At 39.5% G+C, this 19,095-nt stretch overlaps 3 protein-coding genes across 3 annotated transcripts in view; 2 read left to right on the forward strand and 1 right to left on the reverse strand.

Moving 5' to 3' along the window:
• The window catches only part of LOC127968478 (son of sevenless homolog 1-like), a 32,290-nt gene extending 18,147 nt beyond the window's left edge, over positions 1–14,143 (forward strand). The window contains 13 exon segments of the mRNA XM_052569740.1: positions 1,102–1,183; positions 1,443–1,565; positions 1,762–1,865; positions 2,697–2,778; positions 2,780–2,917; positions 5,779–5,898; positions 5,977–6,139; positions 6,246–6,363; positions 8,042–8,214; positions 8,476–8,592; positions 10,025–10,298; positions 11,559–11,677; positions 11,801–14,143. Coding sequence (XP_052425700.1) covers positions 1,102–1,183; positions 1,443–1,565; positions 1,762–1,865; positions 2,697–2,778; positions 2,780–2,917; positions 5,779–5,898; positions 5,977–6,139; positions 6,246–6,363; positions 8,042–8,214; positions 8,476–8,592; positions 10,025–10,298; positions 11,559–11,677; positions 11,801–12,163 — 1,976 coding nt within the window. The 3' untranslated portion in view covers positions 12,164–14,143.
• Positions 14,144–15,077: 934 nt separating this feature from the next.
• On the reverse strand, positions 15,078–16,933 carry LOC127968483 (gem-associated protein 6-like). The gene is made up of 2 exons (XM_052569747.1): positions 16,670–16,933; positions 15,078–15,578 (listed from the first exon to the last, which is right to left on the reverse strand). Exons 1-2 carry the CDS (start codon positions 16,795–16,797, stop codon positions 15,149–15,151), a joined length of 558 nt encoding a protein of 185 aa, XP_052425707.1. The 5' UTR covers positions 16,798–16,933; the 3' UTR covers positions 15,078–15,148.
• Positions 16,934–17,143: 210 nt separating this feature from the next.
• Positions 17,144–19,095, forward strand: part of LOC127968482 (serine/arginine-rich splicing factor 7) — a 5,431-nt gene continuing 3,479 nt past the window's right edge. Inside the window, exons 1-3 of the mRNA XM_052569746.1 lie at positions 17,144–17,280; positions 17,861–18,041; positions 18,289–18,465. Of these exons, the coding sequence (XP_052425706.1) occupies positions 17,253–17,280; positions 17,861–18,041; positions 18,289–18,465 (386 nt within the window). The 5' untranslated portion in view covers positions 17,144–17,252. The remainder of the gene's footprint in view (positions 17,281–17,860; positions 18,042–18,288; positions 18,466–19,095) is intronic.

Raw genomic sequence — 19,095 nt, forward strand, 5'->3', positions numbered from 1 at the left:
AACAAGCGCAGTTCCAGAACAAGTTCAGCTGGAATCTGTGCGGTGTCCTTCCTGTGTGTGTGTGTGTGTGTGTGTGTGTGGTTAGGGATCAACTCTTTCGACAGCTGATCAACTCACTCCAGCTTGTAAAGGTAGAACTAATGATCTCAATGTTGATAAGTCTAGGGTTAGGTCTCGCTTCAGCGGGACCGTGTGTGTGTGTGTGTGTGTGTGTGTGTGTGTGTGTGTGTGTCCCTCTGGATTCCTCTGATGGGTGTTTCCCGCTCCTCTCACCCGAGTGCACTTCCTGTCACAGAGGGTCGGGGTAAATATAGAGCCGCTTCCACGGGACGCTCCAGCAGCCGCGGTTTCTAATAATGCACAGGAAACAGACGCTCGGAGGAAAACTGTGTGTGTGTGTGTGAAGGGAAGAAGGTGTGTCCTGTGTCACACACAGCGCTGCTGATCGTTTAGGGTGTGGATGAGGGTTAATGATCGTTAGTGAGTGACCCTCCCGTTAATGAGTGTGTGTGTGTGTGTGTGTGTGTGTGTGTTCTCTCCGTCCTACAATCAGAATCTAGTGGTCCTGGATCTATTTTCAGTGTGTGTGTGTGTGTGTGTGTGTGTGTGTGTGTGTGTGTGTGTTGTGCGTCAGAGCCGAGTGTCTGTTTCCTGGCTAGAATAATTCCAGGCTGATTGTTTGGAGCTGAGCTTCTATTGTTTGCGTCGGTCAGAACAGAACAGATCCATCATGCTCTGCTCCGTGAGGACACACACACACACACACACACACACACACACACAATATATAATAATATGAATAATGAGCCACTGATCATGTGTTTGTCCTCGATGAGAGTTATCTGAAAACGGCTGTAATGTGTGGAACATCAGGAGAATTTATATTTTTTAATCATGAATATTACAGAAAATGTATTTACATAACTTTCATCTCATTTGAGCAAGTTTTTATTTCAGAACATGAAGTCTTCCAAACTAACTGAGCTGGTGTAAAACTGAGTTTAGATGTGGAGATGAGTGGTTCTGCCCTTCTCCTGTGTGTCGTTCGCTCTGAATGAAGGAAATGGTTTGATAACCAGAGATCTCTCCTCTCTTCTCCAGATCCTAACTTCGTCAGGACGTTCCTGACCACGTACCGGTCGTTCTGTAAACCTCAGGAGCTGCTGGGTCTGCTCATGGAGAGGTCAGATGAGATTTGATTCATCAGTGGTGCACAAAGAGTTCAGTGCGTTTAGTTTAGTTTCACTGTCATGTGATCATTACCTTTTTTTTTTTTTTTGATTATTGTAATATGGTGATTCAAATCAAAAACAGCTCAGGTGTTTATTTACAGGTTTTCTGTTGGTCGTGATGATAATCTTTGCTCTCACTGTGGAGTTATTGTCGTATCCATGGAAACATCTCTCCAGACGTCTGTGTGTGTGTGTGTGTGTGTGTTCCAGGTTTGAGATTCCTGAACCTAAACCCACGGAAGCGGATCAGATGGCCATCGAGAACGGAGACCAGCCGCAGAGCGCAGAACTCAAACGCTTCCGCAAAGAGTTCGTCCAGCCGGTGCAGCTCAGGTACACACACACACACACACACTGAGACACACACACACACTGAGACACACACAAACACACTCACACTCTCACACACACACACACACACAAACACACACAGATCAGTACCGCGTCACACTCTCATGTCTCTGTCTCTGTGTGTGTGTGTGTGTGTGTGTGTGTGTGTGTGTGTGTGTGTGTGTGTGTGTGTGTGCAGGGTGTTGAATGTGTGCAGGCACTGGGTGGAGCATCACTTCTATGACTTCGAGAGAGACGCTCAGCTGCTGCGGAGACTGGAGGAGTTCATCGGCACGGTCAGAGGTGCGAGAAACCTCCATCATCATCATCATCATCATCAAACATGATCAAACAATGGAGATGTGTAGGGCCTTAGTCAAACCCAGATACACTCTATAATGGAGAATTTATTTATTTATTTTTTGTCATCACAGGCGATTATTACAAATATCTAATTCGGGGCGGAGCTAGGGTTGGCCACCCCACTCACAACTCACAATGTTATGTTATAAGTCTTTTAAAAACAATTTAATAGAGACATCAGCAGTATTTCTATGAGTGATACTGGCCTTCAGTCATAAAAAAGATGCCATTCAACAAATATTTAAAAATACACTATGTGTTGTCTGGACATTAATTGCAAAGTTGAATGTGACATTATTGCCATTTAAACATATATTTAATTAGGTGGGTTAATTTGGAAATGGTTCATTTATTTTAATCGATTGAAAGCAGTAATTATTTTAAAGGTTGTATGTATCAGTCTGATAAGCATCACTTAGCAACAAAAATAGAAAATTTCTGAGGGAACTGTTGTTAAAATTGTAAATTGTAAGTTTCTAGAATTCAGTTAAACCACAAAAATGGAATCCAGAAAATTTCTAACAGAAATGTTTTTTTGAATTAAATATGAATTAAATTGATTATAAATGCACACCATTTAACAGAATACAGAAAAATAAAAATGGAGTGGAAAATAACAAATGTCATAGTGCACTAATAAGCCATGATGTAGCCATATTCAAATGTAATTCTCCATCATCATCATTTCTAAAAAGGAAATGATTTCTCTGTGCATGAGTCTGATCTCCGCTCAGGTGGGTCTCTAACATCGCTCCTGTCACCTGTCTGCAGGTAAGGCCATGAAGAAGTGGGTGGAGTCTATCACGAAGATCATCCAGAGGAAGAAACAGGCTCAAGCCAACGGCCCCAGTCACCATCACGTTCGAGAGCTTGCCGCCTCCCATCGAGTGGCACCTGTGTAAAGCAGGACAGATGGATCAGTTTGACCTCATGACCCTTCACCCCATCGAGATCGCCCGACAGCTCACACTGCTGGAGTCAGACTTCTACAGGTGCGACCCTCATCCTGTGGCATCTTTTCACCATCTACTCTCTCGCCCTCATTTCAAAACAACCCTGTTTTTCTTTAGTGGAGCTATTTAGCAGAATGTTGACGCTGCTCATTTACATATTTGCAGATGGCCACCACAAATTCCTACACACATTATACACTCCACTCAAAAAATATTTAGGTTTAAGATTTATGTATTTGAATTGAGTATAAAATATCCATTCATTTGAACATACAGTTTGAACGTAAACAAAAACTGGCAGAATATGCAAACTTAATGTCATACATGAAGAAAACAGACTTCTGCACTGTTGTTCAATAGTGTATTATTAACCATTTATCCATTTGGTTTTATTTGAATACTCATATTTTCAATGCATTTATATATAAACCTATTTACATAAACAGGTTATTGTGTATTGAAGTCATGCATAATCAAACAGCTCAGATTTATGTAATGTGTTTTAAAATGTCGAGCAACCAGGTTATATATTTATCATCAATAAATCCGGTTTATGTCAATATCATACATTTGATCTCATTGAATATGGCTTGTTTCACTTCCACAGTCATATTTAAGTTTATACTTAAAAAAATAAATACATTTAATTGTTTTCCAAATGAACAGATTTTTGCTGATTTTAAGCAGTTTAAATAAATGCATTTTTAAAATATGATTATTTATGATTATTATTTTTTTGACTGGCACATATGCTTCACATTAAGTTGATTAGTTTGATTATGTTGAATCTGTGTAATCCAAATGCACGAACAGCTTAAAACCAATTCAGATACAAATTTATATTTAAGCCTGAATTTTTTTGTGTATGTTGAAATAATTTTTTGGCCATGAAAATTATTTTCATTTTAAAAAATATATAAATTACATAGCTGTATGGAGCTCATGTACATATGGACTGGCCTAGAGGTTAATTTCTGCTTGTTTTGTGTTTGTTTAATATTTTATTGTAGTTTTTTTTCTTCACAAGGGGAAAGGCTGGATTTCCTGTTTGTATTTTTGTTTTCTGCTCTGTTGGCAACTGTATGCTCAGAAAATGGGGCAGTGTAACACAATAGAGTGTCCAGCTGTGACACACACACACACACACACACACACACACACTTCCCCTCACCTCTGTGGGAACAGGCTTCGAGCGTCGTACCCAAGGTCACCACCTCAGCGATGTTTCCCATGAGTAATTCTGTGCCCTCGTCTCCCAAAACACTGAACCAAACCACACACTCAAAACACCTCGGCTCCTGACTAAAGGAGCATTCTGGGGGATTTTCACCTCATTTCGGTGTGCTGCTGTCAGTTTCGGTATTTCTGAACAAACCGGAAACGTTACAGTACAATTACAATAAACCATCACGAGTGAAGCTTGTATTTATGTTCAAGCTCTTACATGAGTTAAAACAAAATCGTAGTTTTTTTCATCCACTGTCAATTTTTTGAATTAGGTTGAAATCTCCAAATATTTGTGACTGAAGACTTCAATTCCAAATTAAAGACCTTTCCTCTAAAAGTTTTTTTCTCCACTTTAGCAGCACTTACAGACACCAGACTTAGCAGTTTTATTCCTCTCTATATTCTGAAGGTTTTTACTGTGGGGTTTGTGAATATATGTATATTTCCTGAGTTTTGTATAACATTTTAATTCTAAAACATGGTGTAAATGTATGTTTTCTGTCTGTTGACTATTTTCTTATTTATGGGGTGATAAAGCAAGAAATCCAAAATCCCCTCAGTAAAAACCTTCAGAATATAGAGAGGAATAAAACTGCTAAGTTTGGTGTTTGTAAGTGCTGCTGAAGTGGAGGAAAAACTCTTTAAAGATATGCATCGCAATTGAAATCTACAGACGCACATAAGGTTTGACACTACAGTCCAAACCAGTGTTTTTTCATGCACTAGTTAGTTTTGTAATTGTGCTCTACTTTGCTTCCATATCATGTCTCTTCTTTCAGACAAGTACAAAGAAAACATCCAAAATACACATTTAAGTGTTTATTGTATTGCACTTTATATATTTGCGTCTGTAGATTTCAATTGCGATGCATATCTTTAAAGAGTTTTTTCTCCACTTTAGCAGCACTTACAGACACCAGACTTTACAGTTTTATTCCTCTCTATATTTTGAAAGTTTTTACTGTGGGGTTTGTTAATATAATTATTTTTCCTGAGTTTTGTATAACATTTTAGTCTTAAAACATGGTGTAAATGTATGTTTTCTGTCTGTTGACAATATTTTCTTATTTATGGGGTGATAAAGCGAGAAAAACTAAATCCCCACAGTAAAAACCTTCAGAATGTAGAGAGGAATAAAACTGCTAAGTTTGGTGTCTGTAAGTGCTGCTGAAGTGGAGGAAAAACTCTTTAAAGATATGCATCGCAATTGAAATCTACAGACGCACATAATGTTTGACACTACAGTCCAAACCAGTGTTTTTTCATGCACTAGTTAGTTTTGTAATTGTGCTCTACTTTGCTTCCATATCATGTCTCTTCTTTCAGAAAAGTGCAAAGAAAACATCCAAAATACACATTTAAGTGTTTATTGTCTTGCACTTTATATATTTGCGTCTGTAGATTTCAATTGCGATGCATATCTTTAAAGAGTTTTTCCTCTTTACTTTCATGGTAGAGAACTAGAACTTTCATGTAAGTTGTAAAGCAGGAGTCCGACTGTACTGTGATTGATCAACTGTAGAAACATGGTGATATCTACACCTTATTCTCCTAGTTTCTTGCTTTAAGTATTGAATATGTATCTCTAAATCATAATTTTGAAGTGGAACCTTCTTTTCTAAGTGTTTAAGACTAGAAACATGAATATAACTGGTGTTTTTCTCCTTCTGTAGAGCGGTTCAGCCGTCAGAGCTGGTGGGCAGTGTTTGGACTAAAGAAGACAAGGAGATCAACTCCCCGAACCTGCTGCGAATGATCCGCCACACCACCAACCTCACGCTGTGGTTCGAGAAGTACGCTCGCTCTCGTGTGTTTAACTCATCGCTCACACACACGGTGTCTGGTGTCTAAGTGTTCCTCGTGTTCCTCAGGTGCATCGTAGAAACGGAGAACGTGGAGGAGCGTGTGGCTGTCGTATCGCGCATCATCGAGATCCTGCAGGTCTTTCAGGAGCTCAATAACTTCAACGGCGTTCTGGAGGTGGTGAGCGCCATGAACTCGTCGCCCGTCTACAGACTCGACCACACCTTTGAGGTCAGCGCGTTTTCATCAGCTTTAACTAGCACTGATGGATTAGCTGCTCTTCTAGTACTAGAGCGATTTCAGCGTGTAACTCGTCCTGCGTGTGATTGTATTTCAGCAAATCCCCAGCAGACAGAGGAAGACTCTGGAGGAAGCTCATGAACTCAGTGAAGATCATTATAAGAAATATCTGGCTAAGCTCAGGTCCATCAACCCGCCCTGTGTGCCCTTCTTTGGTACGTCCATCTTCTATTTACACACATGCTTTATAAAGAAACACATGTTTTTTTAAAGTTTTTGCCATGGAATAAAAAAAAATAAAAAAAAAGGTAAATGCAACATTTTATCTCACAAATCAAACTACTTTTTTAGAAGACATTTTTTGGGGTAAAAAAATCTGATTTCTGAGTTTATCTTGCAATTCTGAGTTTACGTTTTGCAAGATAGACTACTTTTTCTGTTTAAATCTCTCCATTCTGTTTTTCTCTCTTTTTTCCTAAAATTCACAAATTTATAAGTCAAAATTCAGAATTTTTTCACTCTGAATTCTGAGTTTACATTTTTACACTATTTTTTATATAGTGAAAATGTCTTACAATTCTACATTTAAATCTCTCATTTGTGTTTATATCTTGCAATTCTGACATTATTCTTCAAATTTGCAAATTTATAATTTGCAATTCTGACCTTTTTTTCCTAAAATTTCTAATTTATATCTTGGACAATGTATAATTATAATATTTACATCTTAGAGCTGGGTGATTAAGTTATTGGGCGATATAAATTTCCTCGATAAACGATAACAAGAGGTCGATAAATGTTCGATATAAGCAGGGTCCCATTGTTCAACTCAATTACTCATATTACAGTTTTTTTTGCTATATTTGTGGTTTCAGCTGAAATTGTTTTTATTTTTTAATTTACAGATAAATAACTGATTTTGATAATGAACATAAATCTACATCTGCATCTGAACTCAGAATACTATCAAATGTGTATTTCTAAGAGACAAAAAATGTTTTATATTATTAATATTATCTGGGAACACAAACCTGTTTCTTGGTTTGGAACAGTATTACTCATTAGAACATGCAGAACTAAGAAATTATTTTTTGCTATTAAGATATTTATTTATGTTAAGGAAAAATTACTTTAAAAGTATAAATAATTAAAAATGTGAAGTGTTTGTCATTTTCTTACTATAAAGAATAGTTTAAAACCACAATTAAGCGTCTGGTTTTTACAACTTTCACATTTGAACAATAATCTGACTTTAGAAAGAAATAAAGATTTGAAATTTATCGTGATAATTATCGATATCGACTGATATGAAAAATAATTATCATGATAATGTTTTGTCCATATTGCCCAGCCCTACTAGCAATTCTGACTTTTTGTTCCTCAAAATTCAGAATTTATCTCGCAAATCTGATTTTATCTCGCAATTCAGATTTTTATCTCGCAATTCAGATTTTTTTGTTTAAAAATTGCAAATGTATACCTCGCAATTTTAAGTTTATATCTTGCACTTCAGTTTAGTCATGCAATTCAAAATTGTGAATTTATATAGCAAATCTGTTTACATCCAGTAACTTTAAGTTTGCATATCACAGTTTTTTTTTTTTTTTTGCAACTAATTTTTCTCAAAAGTTTTATCTCACAATTTTATATTTTGCGATTCTGACTTTTCTCTTTAGAATTCAGTTTTCTTTGTTTCCAGCTACAATTCAGACTTTCTCACAGTTCTGATGGGTAAAAATATAAAAGTTCTAATTTGTAAGATATAAAGTTAGATTTAGGAGAAAAAAAAGAGCCTGAATCGTGAGATAAAATGTCGCAATAAACTTTTTCATTATTTTATTTCTATTTTGGTTTCTGATGGGACTGTGTTTGATTGTGATCTGCTCATTTTAGGGATTTATTTAACAAATATTCTGAAAACTGAGGAAGGAAATCCAGACTTCCTGAAGAGACACGGCAAAGAGCTGATCAACTTCAGCAAACGGCGGAAAGTGGCGGAAATAACGGGAGAAATCCAGCAGTACCAGAACCAGCCGTACTGCCTCCGTGTGGAGAACGACATACAGGTCAGAAACATCCTCTGATCAACGCTTCACATTCACTGACGTCTTAGAAGGAATTCATAATTAATGCTTCATCAAGGACAGTCATAAAAAAAAAAGGCATTAGGGGATTGAATGTTTTCTTGCAATATCTCGCAATTAATTTCAGAAATTTTAATTTAATCGATTGACAGCACTAATAATATTAGAAAAGACTTCTATTTCAAATTTAAATCTGTGAAAACTATATAAAAAAGTAAAATTCTTATTCTGTTGATGCTGCAGAAGTTCTTTGAGAACCTGAACCCGATGGAGGACATGACGGAGAAGGAGTTCGCCGACTATCTGTTCAACAAATCTCTGGAGATCGAGCCGCGTAACGCTCGCACACTGCCTCGATTCGTAAGTGTGTCTCACGCTGCACACACACGTACGGTTACACAACACACACACACACACACACACACACCGAGCCTCCTGATCTCTGTGCTAAACCCTCCAGTGCTTAGAGAGCTGAACCAGAATAAGCACGAGGTCACTTGTGTAACAGAGAAAGAGCCCAGAACATGACTCTGGTGGAACCCTTCTGTTTACTCCCATGCCCTCACTGTGAGAGAACGCATTCAGAGGATACTTCTGCTGTAATGAGAAAGATGCTCATTCTCAAACTCATTTACTGAATTTAGAACCGACAATAATATAATTACAATAATTATTAAAAAATAGTAAACACAAATAATTTTATTAAATATTAATTATTTTTACATTACATTAGTATTTTTTATATAATTTCAATATTAATGTATTATATTACAATATAATTTCTTTGAAAAAAAAAAGGTAAAAAAAATATTGGTAATTAAAATCTTTTTTTTTTTTTTTCTTACTCACAAATAGTAATTTCTACCCAGCACAAAGTTTTAGCGGTTGACATAACTAGAATAAATATATTCCCGATGAAAATATAAATTTTAATAAAATGTAAGATTTTATTGCATATTTTATTGTTTAAAATGTCTGTATATATTGAGGTTTTTTAAGATTTTTTTTTTATTGTTTACATATTTTGACTTAAAAGTACAATTTGTAAGATATTTGCAGTAAAATATATCCACCAGGCTAGTGTTATATATTTTGTCCAGCTGATTACTAACAATATCTCTAATGTTTTCAACTACTTGTAAATCATGAGAAGATTCCCAAACAGTGACACGGGGCAGTGCAGTCACCTGTCAATCACATTAGTTACCCTTAGTTACCGCCTTTACTGACGTAGAAACCACATGGCAACAGTGTCGTGGACAAATGCGGAAGTAGCTTCGCGACAAACTTCAGCTAGAAAGAGATGCTGATCTCACTTGTGTTTTACTCGACAGGTGAGTTGTTTTGATTCGTATCTTTACAGAAAACGTATGCTTTTATAACGATCAACAAGATTAGTATTATGGGGCATACACACCAAACGCACGAGGACACGTCTTATCCATCGTCTGATCGCGTCTTTGCATTGAGTTTGTACATAATCTACTCGCGCAAATCGGTGAACACACGTTTAATCCAGAATTTATCTTTCTGTCTGATTGATGACCGTCAGCGGTTGGGTAGAAGACAACAAATCCCATCATTCCACGCTCCTTTAGTGTCATCAAACCACGCGATTGTTATTGTTTTGGTAGTGCGCCCTCTAGTGGCAGGTCCTACAACCTGTACCTTTAAATTTAGGATGATAGAGTTTTAGTGCAATGTTGGACACTAACTGATATATATATATATATCTCATACTGTATATCATAGATGTATTGTGGATTTCTTCTCATTTGTCTTCCTCTCACAGCCAAAGAAGTACAGCTATCCTCTGAAGTCTCCGGGTGTTCGCCCGTCCACCGTCCGCCCAGGAACCATGCGGCACCCGACGCCGCTGCAGAACGAGCCCCGAAAGATCAGCTACAGCCGCATCCCGGACAGTGAGACGGAGAGCAGCGCCGCTTCAGCTCCCAACTCTCCCCGCACTCCACTGACGCCTCCAGCAGCCTCCACCACATCCAGCTCCACCGACATCTGCAGCGTGTTCGACTCGCCACAGCCGCCCTCCAGCCCCTTCCACTCCAGTACGACCCCCACACACACACACAGAGAGAGAGAGAGAGAGAGAGAGAGAGAGAGAGAGAGACACACACACAGAGAGAGAGAGAGAGAGAGAGAGAGACACACACACACACACAGAGAGAGAGAGAGAGAGAGAGAGAGACACACACACACACACAGAGAGAGAGAGAGAGAGAGAGAGACACACACACACACACAGAGAGAGAGAGAGAGAGAGAGACACACACACACACACACAGAGAGAGAGAGAGAGAGAGACACACACACACACACAGAGAGAGAGAGAGAGAGAGAGAGAGAGACACACACACACAGAGAGAGAGAGAGAGACACACACACACACAGAGAGAGAGAGAGAGAGAGAGACACACACACAGAGACACACACATTTATAAATGACACTTTAACAGAGATTCACACAGAAAAGACATGAATTTTATTCAACTTTTGTTTGGTAGTGTTATTATTATTATTATTATTATTATTATTATTATTAAATCCTCATCAGCAGATGTGCGTAACCACAGTTAGTTTGGAGAGTAGTCAGTTGTATATAATTTCTGAATTAATTATTGTGAAAATGAGGAAATGCTCCCCGGTCTGCCATTGGTCAGACACACAGATAGTCCCGCCCCTGAGCTGTGTCCATTGGTTGAGTCAGTGATGCAGTGAGAATGTGCTGAAGCTGTTCTCTTGTGTTTCTCTCTGCTCCTGACAGACACTGACACTATATTCGCTCCGGTCTCTCTCCCACACGGCCCACGTTAGTATCTGAGCGTCTCGTGTCTTCACTCATGCGTCTGTGTGTCGTCTGTCCTCCGCTGGATCTCTTTACATGTGCAGGACACTGCTTGATTCAATACCTTTTCTATAGTACTTTCTTAACTCTTAAAGAACTGTCTAGGAAGGTAATCGTGTATGTATTTGAGGACGAGATGTGTGAACGGTGAAGAGAGAGAGAGAGAGGACAGTCATTTATCATTTTAGCTCAGCATCGTCGTCTGATCAGACCTTATTGTCTTAAATCACCTGCATAGCACTTCATCTTTCAGAACATGGGATTTCCACCAAGCTTTGATTGTTGATAAATGTAAAAAAAAAAATTTGGACAGAAGGCAATGAAAAATATTTTTTGGAAAAACCTTGAAGTAACTACAAATGAGCATGTGAATCAAATATGTGTGTGGAGAAATTCCATGTTCTCTCAGAACCTGTGTGCACTTGTGATGTCATCAGTGTGTGTGTGTGTGTGTGTGTCTCAGGATCTTCCTCAGTGTCCTCGATGATGAGTTTCCTCCGGAATGACGAGCTTCCCGTTCCTCCGCCGATCCCACCGCGCCGCCGGCCGGAGTCTGCGCCCGCCGAGGCCTCGCCCTCCAAGGTGCCGGCACACACCCCTCCCCACCTTCAGCCCTTCATCTCCTGCTCTTTATTAATAGAGCGATCCTAGATCGGGATCTCTCCGAGCTCCGTGTGTGACGAGTGCTGTGTTGGTGTGTTTCAGATGATGTCCAAGCACCTGGACAGTCCTCCGGCGATCCCCCCACGGCACCCCACCACTAAAGTGTACTCGCCCCGTTACTCTCTGACAGAGCCGCCCGACAGCCCCCCCACCCTGCCGCCGCGGGAGCCGGTGCGGACCCCAGACGTGTTCTCCAGCTCCCCGCTGCACCTGCAGCCGCCTCCACCGGGACGCCGCTCCGAAGCCAGCCAGGCCTTCTTCCCTCCGCAGATGCCCGGGCCACCCGTCCCGCCGCGCCACAGCACCTCGCAGTCACCCATCCCCAAACTCCCGCCCAAGACCTACAAGAGAGAGTCGGTGCACCGTGACGGGCCGCCGCTGCTGGAGAACGCCAACCCCTCGTAGACGCGCTTACAGACAGTGCTGCAGACCAGACGACAGCAACATGTGCCCTTAAAGGAGCGGTTCAGCAGAGAAACGGGAATTCTGTCAGTGCTTAGTCACCCTCAAGCTGCTCCAAACCTACATGAGTTTCTTTCTGCTGCTGAACACAAAGAATACGTGTTTTCCATGTAATGGAAATAAAGGGGAACTGGAAATTTGCTACCAGTATTCTTCAAAAATAATTAAAAGACAACCCCAAAACATTTATATTTTTAGAATGTTGGTAACCAAACAGCTGACGGCACCCATAGACTTCCATAGTATTTATGCTCCATGTAATAGTCAGTGGGAACCAAAATTGTTTTGTTACCAACATTTTTTTAATAATTAGAAGACACTTAGAAGAACCCCTCAAAAAAAAAAAAAAAAAAATGCATGTTGGTAACCAAACAGCTGACGGCACCCATAGACTTCCATAGTATTTTAAGCCCATATAATGGAAATCAAGGGGAACTGAAATTTTGTTAACATTCTTAAAAATAATTAGAACACACTTAGAAAAACCGTAAAAAAAAAAATATATAATGTTGATAACCAAACAGTTGACGGCACCCATAGACTACCATAGTAGTTTTTGACCATCTAATCAATGGGAACGAAAGCATTCTTCAAAATATTTAGAAGACATTTAGAATTACTCGAAGATAGTTTGAGAAATGTTGGTGATGGCTGATGGCACCCATAGACTTCCATAGTATTTTTTGCCCATATAATGGAAATCAAAGGGAACTGAAGTTTTGTTACCAACATTTTTAAAAATAAATAGAACACATTTTAGAATATTGGTAACCAAACAGCTGACGGCACCCATAGACCATAGTATTTTTTGCCCATATAATGAACTGAAATCTTAACATTCTTAAAAATAATTAGAAAACATTTATGAGGACACAAAAGAAGATATTAGTGCTGGGCAACAATTAATCATTACTAACCACATCCTGAATAAAAACAATTCTGTACATAATATATGTGTGTGTGTGTGTGTGTACTGTATATATTTATTATGGGTGTATATATAAATACACACACATGCATGTATATTTTTAAGAAAAATATGTTTATATATTTAATATATTTATGTAAAATATAAATTATATGAATATAAATATATACATGTAAATATTTTCTTAACATATATTGTATGTGTGTATCTTTATATATACATAATAAATATCCACAGTACACACACATATATGATAAAAACAATAACTTATTTTAGATGTGATTAATCATTGCCCAGCATTAGAAGATACTGAGAGAACTGTGAGTGACCAGATAATTGATGGCACCCATTGACATCCATTGTATTTTTTTTTCCTCCATAGTCAATGGCTACCGTCAACTGTTTGTTTGCCAACATCTGTTTTGCGTTCAGCAGAAGAAAGAAACTCGTACAGGTTTGTAACATCTCGTGGATGAGTAAATGATGGCGGGATTGTAATCTTGGGTGAACTGGCCCTTTAAATTCATCCTTCCGAGACAACGATTGTGTTTCCATAAAGTGCAAATCACGCCCGTTTGGGGAACTCTGTATTGTTTAGTTTTTTTGTCTTTCGTGTAGCTGTTTTGTCTCATGTTCGTTTCATTTCACGGCTTGGCTGGTTTCCTGCAGTCATGTCTGATTCCTGAACACACACTTCTGCTGGATGACAGACTGAACGGAGCAGCTCTTCTGCTGACGGAGAACGCTCTCTGGATTATTTCTGGTGTTCTAGACTCACTCGAGAGCCAGTAGACTGAAGAGCACCAGGAGTTTAAGGTACCCTCACACCAAAAAGAGGTACTGGAGAAACCTTCAAGAAACACACGTGATTGTCCTCTATGTGTTGGAACTTTTATTTTCTCAATCATTTCTTGTTTTGCCAATAAGTATGTAAAGATGAAACGATCGCCTTCTTAAAGCAAGGGAATAAAGTGTTTCTACCACTGTATGCCAAACACTAGCCGTGAGACGCCTCTCTTCACTTTCATGAAGTCTGATGGTTTTATTCTCTCTTGGGTTTGGGATCCTGCAGATCTCGTGAGATCAATAATGATAATGATGATGGAGTTATAGAAACATATAAACACCAGGCCAGTGTTGGGGAAAGATGCATTACAGTATTGTGTAACTCTATGGAAAGGTAACTAATTGCGTTCCTTTTTATGGAAAGTAAGTTGTTTTCTGTCACCTAGACTTGGTTGGCTTATTTGTTTTTTAATAACAAAAAAGTAGTAAGACGGGACATTTCCAGATGATTTCTATTGAACTGCAGCTCATACTATTTCTAATATAATGAATTAAGCTTCAGACTTCTTATTTCAGTTAATATCATAAATCTAGCGAGCTGAGCCAGTAGTAGTGATGATGAACCGAGTCATTTGAGTGAGTCATTTACGTGGGAATCGCTACGATTGATTCAGTTCAAGCGATTCATTAGGGGAAAAAAATGTCCAGAGTTATTCATTTTCCAATTTCGACATCATCTGAACTGATTTGAAAAAGCATGTTGTGATGGGTGAAACAGAGCTTTCCAAACTCTGAATCAGTTAAATATGGGATTATTTTCCCGCCAAATGTATTGCAGTCACAGAGCGAAAAATAACAAGCAAAGATCAAATATTTAAAAACACGTGTAAAATAATAACGCACAAAACTGAAAAGCAAATGCAGTTTTTTTTAAATAACAAAAAGCGCATAATACACAAATACAAATATATATATATATTCATTACAGTAAAAGTATTTTTTTAATAACAGTTTTACTTCAGTGTCATGGTTAAACTATGGTTAATTTGTGGTCAGCCTGGTTTAACTACAGTAACTGTGTTTAGTTGACTTTAAGGATGAATATAGAGATGACGTTTTGGAGCAAGTCAGCAGAGCAAACGATTCAAGTTTCAAAAAGGTTCATTTCTCTTTCATTCATCAGGAAACATTTACAACGTTACATGAATCAAGAGCTATTGAGTTTGTAACACAGAAGTGATGTTTGATCGTGAAAGCTGTGCTTGATGTCCTGGGATGTTCTCCTCGGGTGAAGGAAGCTTCTCCACTAGACTCTGGATGCGAGACAGGATGATCTCGTTGGTGCTGCTGCAGTCTCCAGGCCTGTAGGGGGCGCTGATGGTCAGAGCGTTCGCCACACACAGAAGCTCTCCATCTTCAGTCACCGGGACTCGGTTCTTCTCCAGCCACAGACGCACACTCTCCCTCCGAGACTTCAGCTCCTCCGCGCTGAGATCCTGTGCTCGGTCCGGCAGGAAGACGCTCTTCATCTGACGCTCCGTTTCCTCTGTTCCTCTCCTGAGGATCTGGACATCAGTCACCGCGTGACCCAGAATCACCCTCACCGACGGACACTCGTTCTCCTGGACGCTCACCAGCACCACACTGCAGACACACAACAGATGATTCATGATTTGCAATTTGGCTGTTTTTAAGAACCAATGAGTCTTGATACATGCCATTTCAACTATTTCTGTAGTGCTTCTTGTTGGACAGCACTCTTCACTGCGATGTCTGTCTGTTGGACTTGTGGTGCACAAGGTGTTATTTTTATTTATCATTTTCAATTTCTCTCTCTTCTGTTAAAAGTGGTTAAATTATTAAGCTGTGTCATGTAGTTTTTTTTCAACACTTATTATTTTATAAAGACGCAGTACACAATATACATGACGCAGTGAAGCAGCTCGTGAGCAATCGATTCTCTATCCGTTGATATTAACCAGTTCAGCACCACCACAGCGGACAGCTCCTGCTGACCTCACACAGAAGTCTATCTGAGCAACCGCATAAACCTCACGATTCAAACCCCAAATGATTCACTTAATGATTCAAAACCCTAATGGTTCAAAAACTCAAAAATTAATAAATACTATAATATTTATAATAATGACTTTTAAGTTGCAAATTTAGATAACATATTAGTATTTATAAACCATTAACTTCATGATGAAAAGTTAAGCCACATGCATGACGATTCATAATGACTCAAAATGCAAATGATTCAATTTATAATCCATCTCGTGGTCCATAAAGATTCAAAACGAAAAAGAATCATCTCATGATTCATAATGTTTTTTGTCTTTAAAAGATTAATATAGTGCACTAAAAATAATAATGTTTGTATTTAATAATAATAATAATAATAAAAAGAGAGATTCACAGTGGTTACAAATACAAACGGTTCACCTAATTATTGATTTGAGTCAAAGTCTTCCAGAATCCCCTTACCCTTAAAAATGCATTTACAAATTAAAACAATACAAACTTAAATTCTTCTATTAATGACTATGCTTTAAATTAAGTTGCAAACACAGATAAATGTATTCGCATTTATAAACCTTTAGCTTCATGATGAAAAGTTAAGCCAGAGAACATAAACTCAGCCCAAACTGAACAGACGACCGTGTTCTGATCATTAGTTTCGATTAGCAGCTAGATTAGATTATGATATTATGGTGATGTTTGATGACGCGTACCTGGCGGAGACGGGGTCCACGGTGAACACGCGACCCTCAAAGCGCTGCTGATCCCGATTCGTGACACAAACCTCATGATTGATGAACTCGTGCCAGTGCTGAGGACTCCTGTGGATCCACTGCAGCATCGCGGTGAAAAACCGACCACTTAATTACCGCCAATCAATCTATCTAACAATCGGCGACTTCATCTTCTCCGTCAACTTCATCCACAGGAAATCGACGCAGCGAACGCTGGACACGCGTGACGTAACTGCCGCAAGCGACCGTGTGATTGGTTGGCTTGATCCAGAGCCGTTGAAAAACCTATTTAACGGCTCTAGCTTGATCACAAAGAGAAATGTTTTTTTTTATATATATATATACAAAATATATAAATAAAGAGTATACGGGATATATTAAACACAAAATAATCTTAATAATTCAAATAAATAATTTAGAAAGCGCGCGGCCAGATATAGTAAAACTAGCATCATGGGAAGTGTAGTTTGGAGTGTGCTCATGCGCAGACGCGCGTCACGGCGTGATCGTTTGACAGGCGGCTGTTTGTTTCTGTCAGGTTTTCGTCTTAATTTCGTTCATTATGTCGCGACACGGACGACACGGAGGCGGTGAGTGAAATAAATCACGAAATTGAACACATCCGGACGCAGAATGCTTCATCTCAAGTATTAAATCTGACTGGTTGTTCAAGAGATTTAATTTGTTTAGTACGAGCTGCTAACTGTAATGGCGCCTTCCCTCGCTGTAAACACTGGCTAATAATGAGCGTTTTAATAATACTGCTACCAAAAGTTATAATGGTCATAACGTATATAGTTTAAATGCACATTATTTGTATTTGTACTTTGATTAATCATTATTTTGTTGGGTTGTAGGTCAGTATTCGGATGTCTGTGTTTCGTTTCTGTTTCGATTACAGTTTGGTGTTAGTTTCATATTTGAAATGATCTTTTGATTATTATTAGACGGTTAAACATGTAACTGCTGAAGAGTTAGGGTTACAAAAACCATTACAGCACGATATATGCATTTTATATATATTTAAAATATATAGAAATTAAAATTATATATTAAAAAGCATGAGTTATATCTAATTAAAATCCGGATTTCGTTGTGATTGATGTGATGTGAGAGTAAACTGTAGTCTTGGGGTCAGATGTTAACCCCTTCCTCTCTCTCCTCTCCCAGAGACGAAGGTGTATGTGGGTAACCTGGGCACCGGGGCCGGGAAGGGTGAGCTGGAGCGGGCGTTCAGTTACTACGGGCCGCTGAGGACACTGTGGATCGCTCGCAACCCGCCGGGATTCGCCTTCGTGGAGTTTGAGGATCCCAGAGACGCTGAGGACGCCGTCAGGGGCCTGGATGGAAAGTGAGTGACTCCTGAGATCCAGACACGCTGGACAGGATCAAAAACACCAAAGCTGATTTATTGGTAGAGAGGAGCCCTTCAGTGTCCGTCCGTGACCTGAAAACAGGCTCGATCAATCAATCGATTCTTCGGATTTAAGAATCAGTATCGTTGTGTAAATCTGAGAATCGATTAAGATACAGATACGTTTCTGATAATATGGAAGCAAAAGCGTTTATTCTGTATGAGATCCGTCTCTTGTGTTCAGGGTGATCAGCGGCTCTCGCGTGCGAGTCGAACTCTCCACCGGAATGCCGCGGCGTTCCCGTTACGACCGTGCACCGACCCGGCGACCCTTCGACCCCAACGACCGATGCTACGAATGCGGAGAAAAGGGCCACTACGCTTACGACTGCCATCGGTACGGCCGGCGGCGCTGGAGCAGGTACAGCTGACCCACGCTGTCTCTGATCAATAACACTGTTCATCTGCTGTCATATTGTTCTCTCTCTCTCTCTCTCTGACTTCCTGTTTGTTTACTAGATGTGCGGGTTAACGGGGGGATGTTTTTGTTGTTTTCTGCACTGATGTTTTCTCCAATGTTCTTTGGGATTTCATGTAATGACTGACCTGGTCAAAACCTTTCAGGTTTCATCGTTTGATTCAGAGAGTCACGATCCTTTACGATTTCATGAGGCATCTAGCAAATCCCATATGACCGGGGCACGAGCAGCCACACCCCTTCGCTGAGGCTCCTCCCACTGCTACTTAACTATTCATAGCCCCTCCCCCAACCCAAACCAGATGAGAGCGCCAATCCGAGTAAATTCGGCTAGCGATTTGTGCCTTGGCTTTTGATAACGAGAGCATCGAGACCTCGGCAGAAAAAGCGCCTTGCACACTTCCATCAAGTCTCAATCAAGCGATTTGGCTGTCAGTGCGGTCATCGTTAGAAATCCAAGAGAACGACTAGATGCAGAGGTCGGCTGATGATAGATACTTCTAGATCGTCTAAATCTGCTAGACCTCGGTTCCAAAGAGGGTCGACCTGCAAAGTTGCAAGGTTTATTTCAAG

This window comes from Carassius gibelio, chromosome B11, assembly GCF_023724105.1.
Source record: "Carassius gibelio isolate Cgi1373 ecotype wild population from Czech Republic chromosome B11, carGib1.2-hapl.c, whole genome shotgun sequence".
Taxonomy (NCBI): Eukaryota; Metazoa; Chordata; class Actinopteri; order Cypriniformes; family Cyprinidae; genus Carassius; species Carassius gibelio.

Coding starts and splice junctions, on each gene's coding strand:
- LOC127968483 (XM_052569747.1), bottom strand. CDS start 16,797: ATGCTGCAGTGGATCCACAGGAGTCCTCAGCACTGGCACGAGTTCATC. Junction 15,579..16,669: donor GTGGACCCCGTCTCCGCCAG/GTACGCGTCATC, acceptor GTGTGTCTGCAG/TGTGGTGCTGGTGAGCGTCC.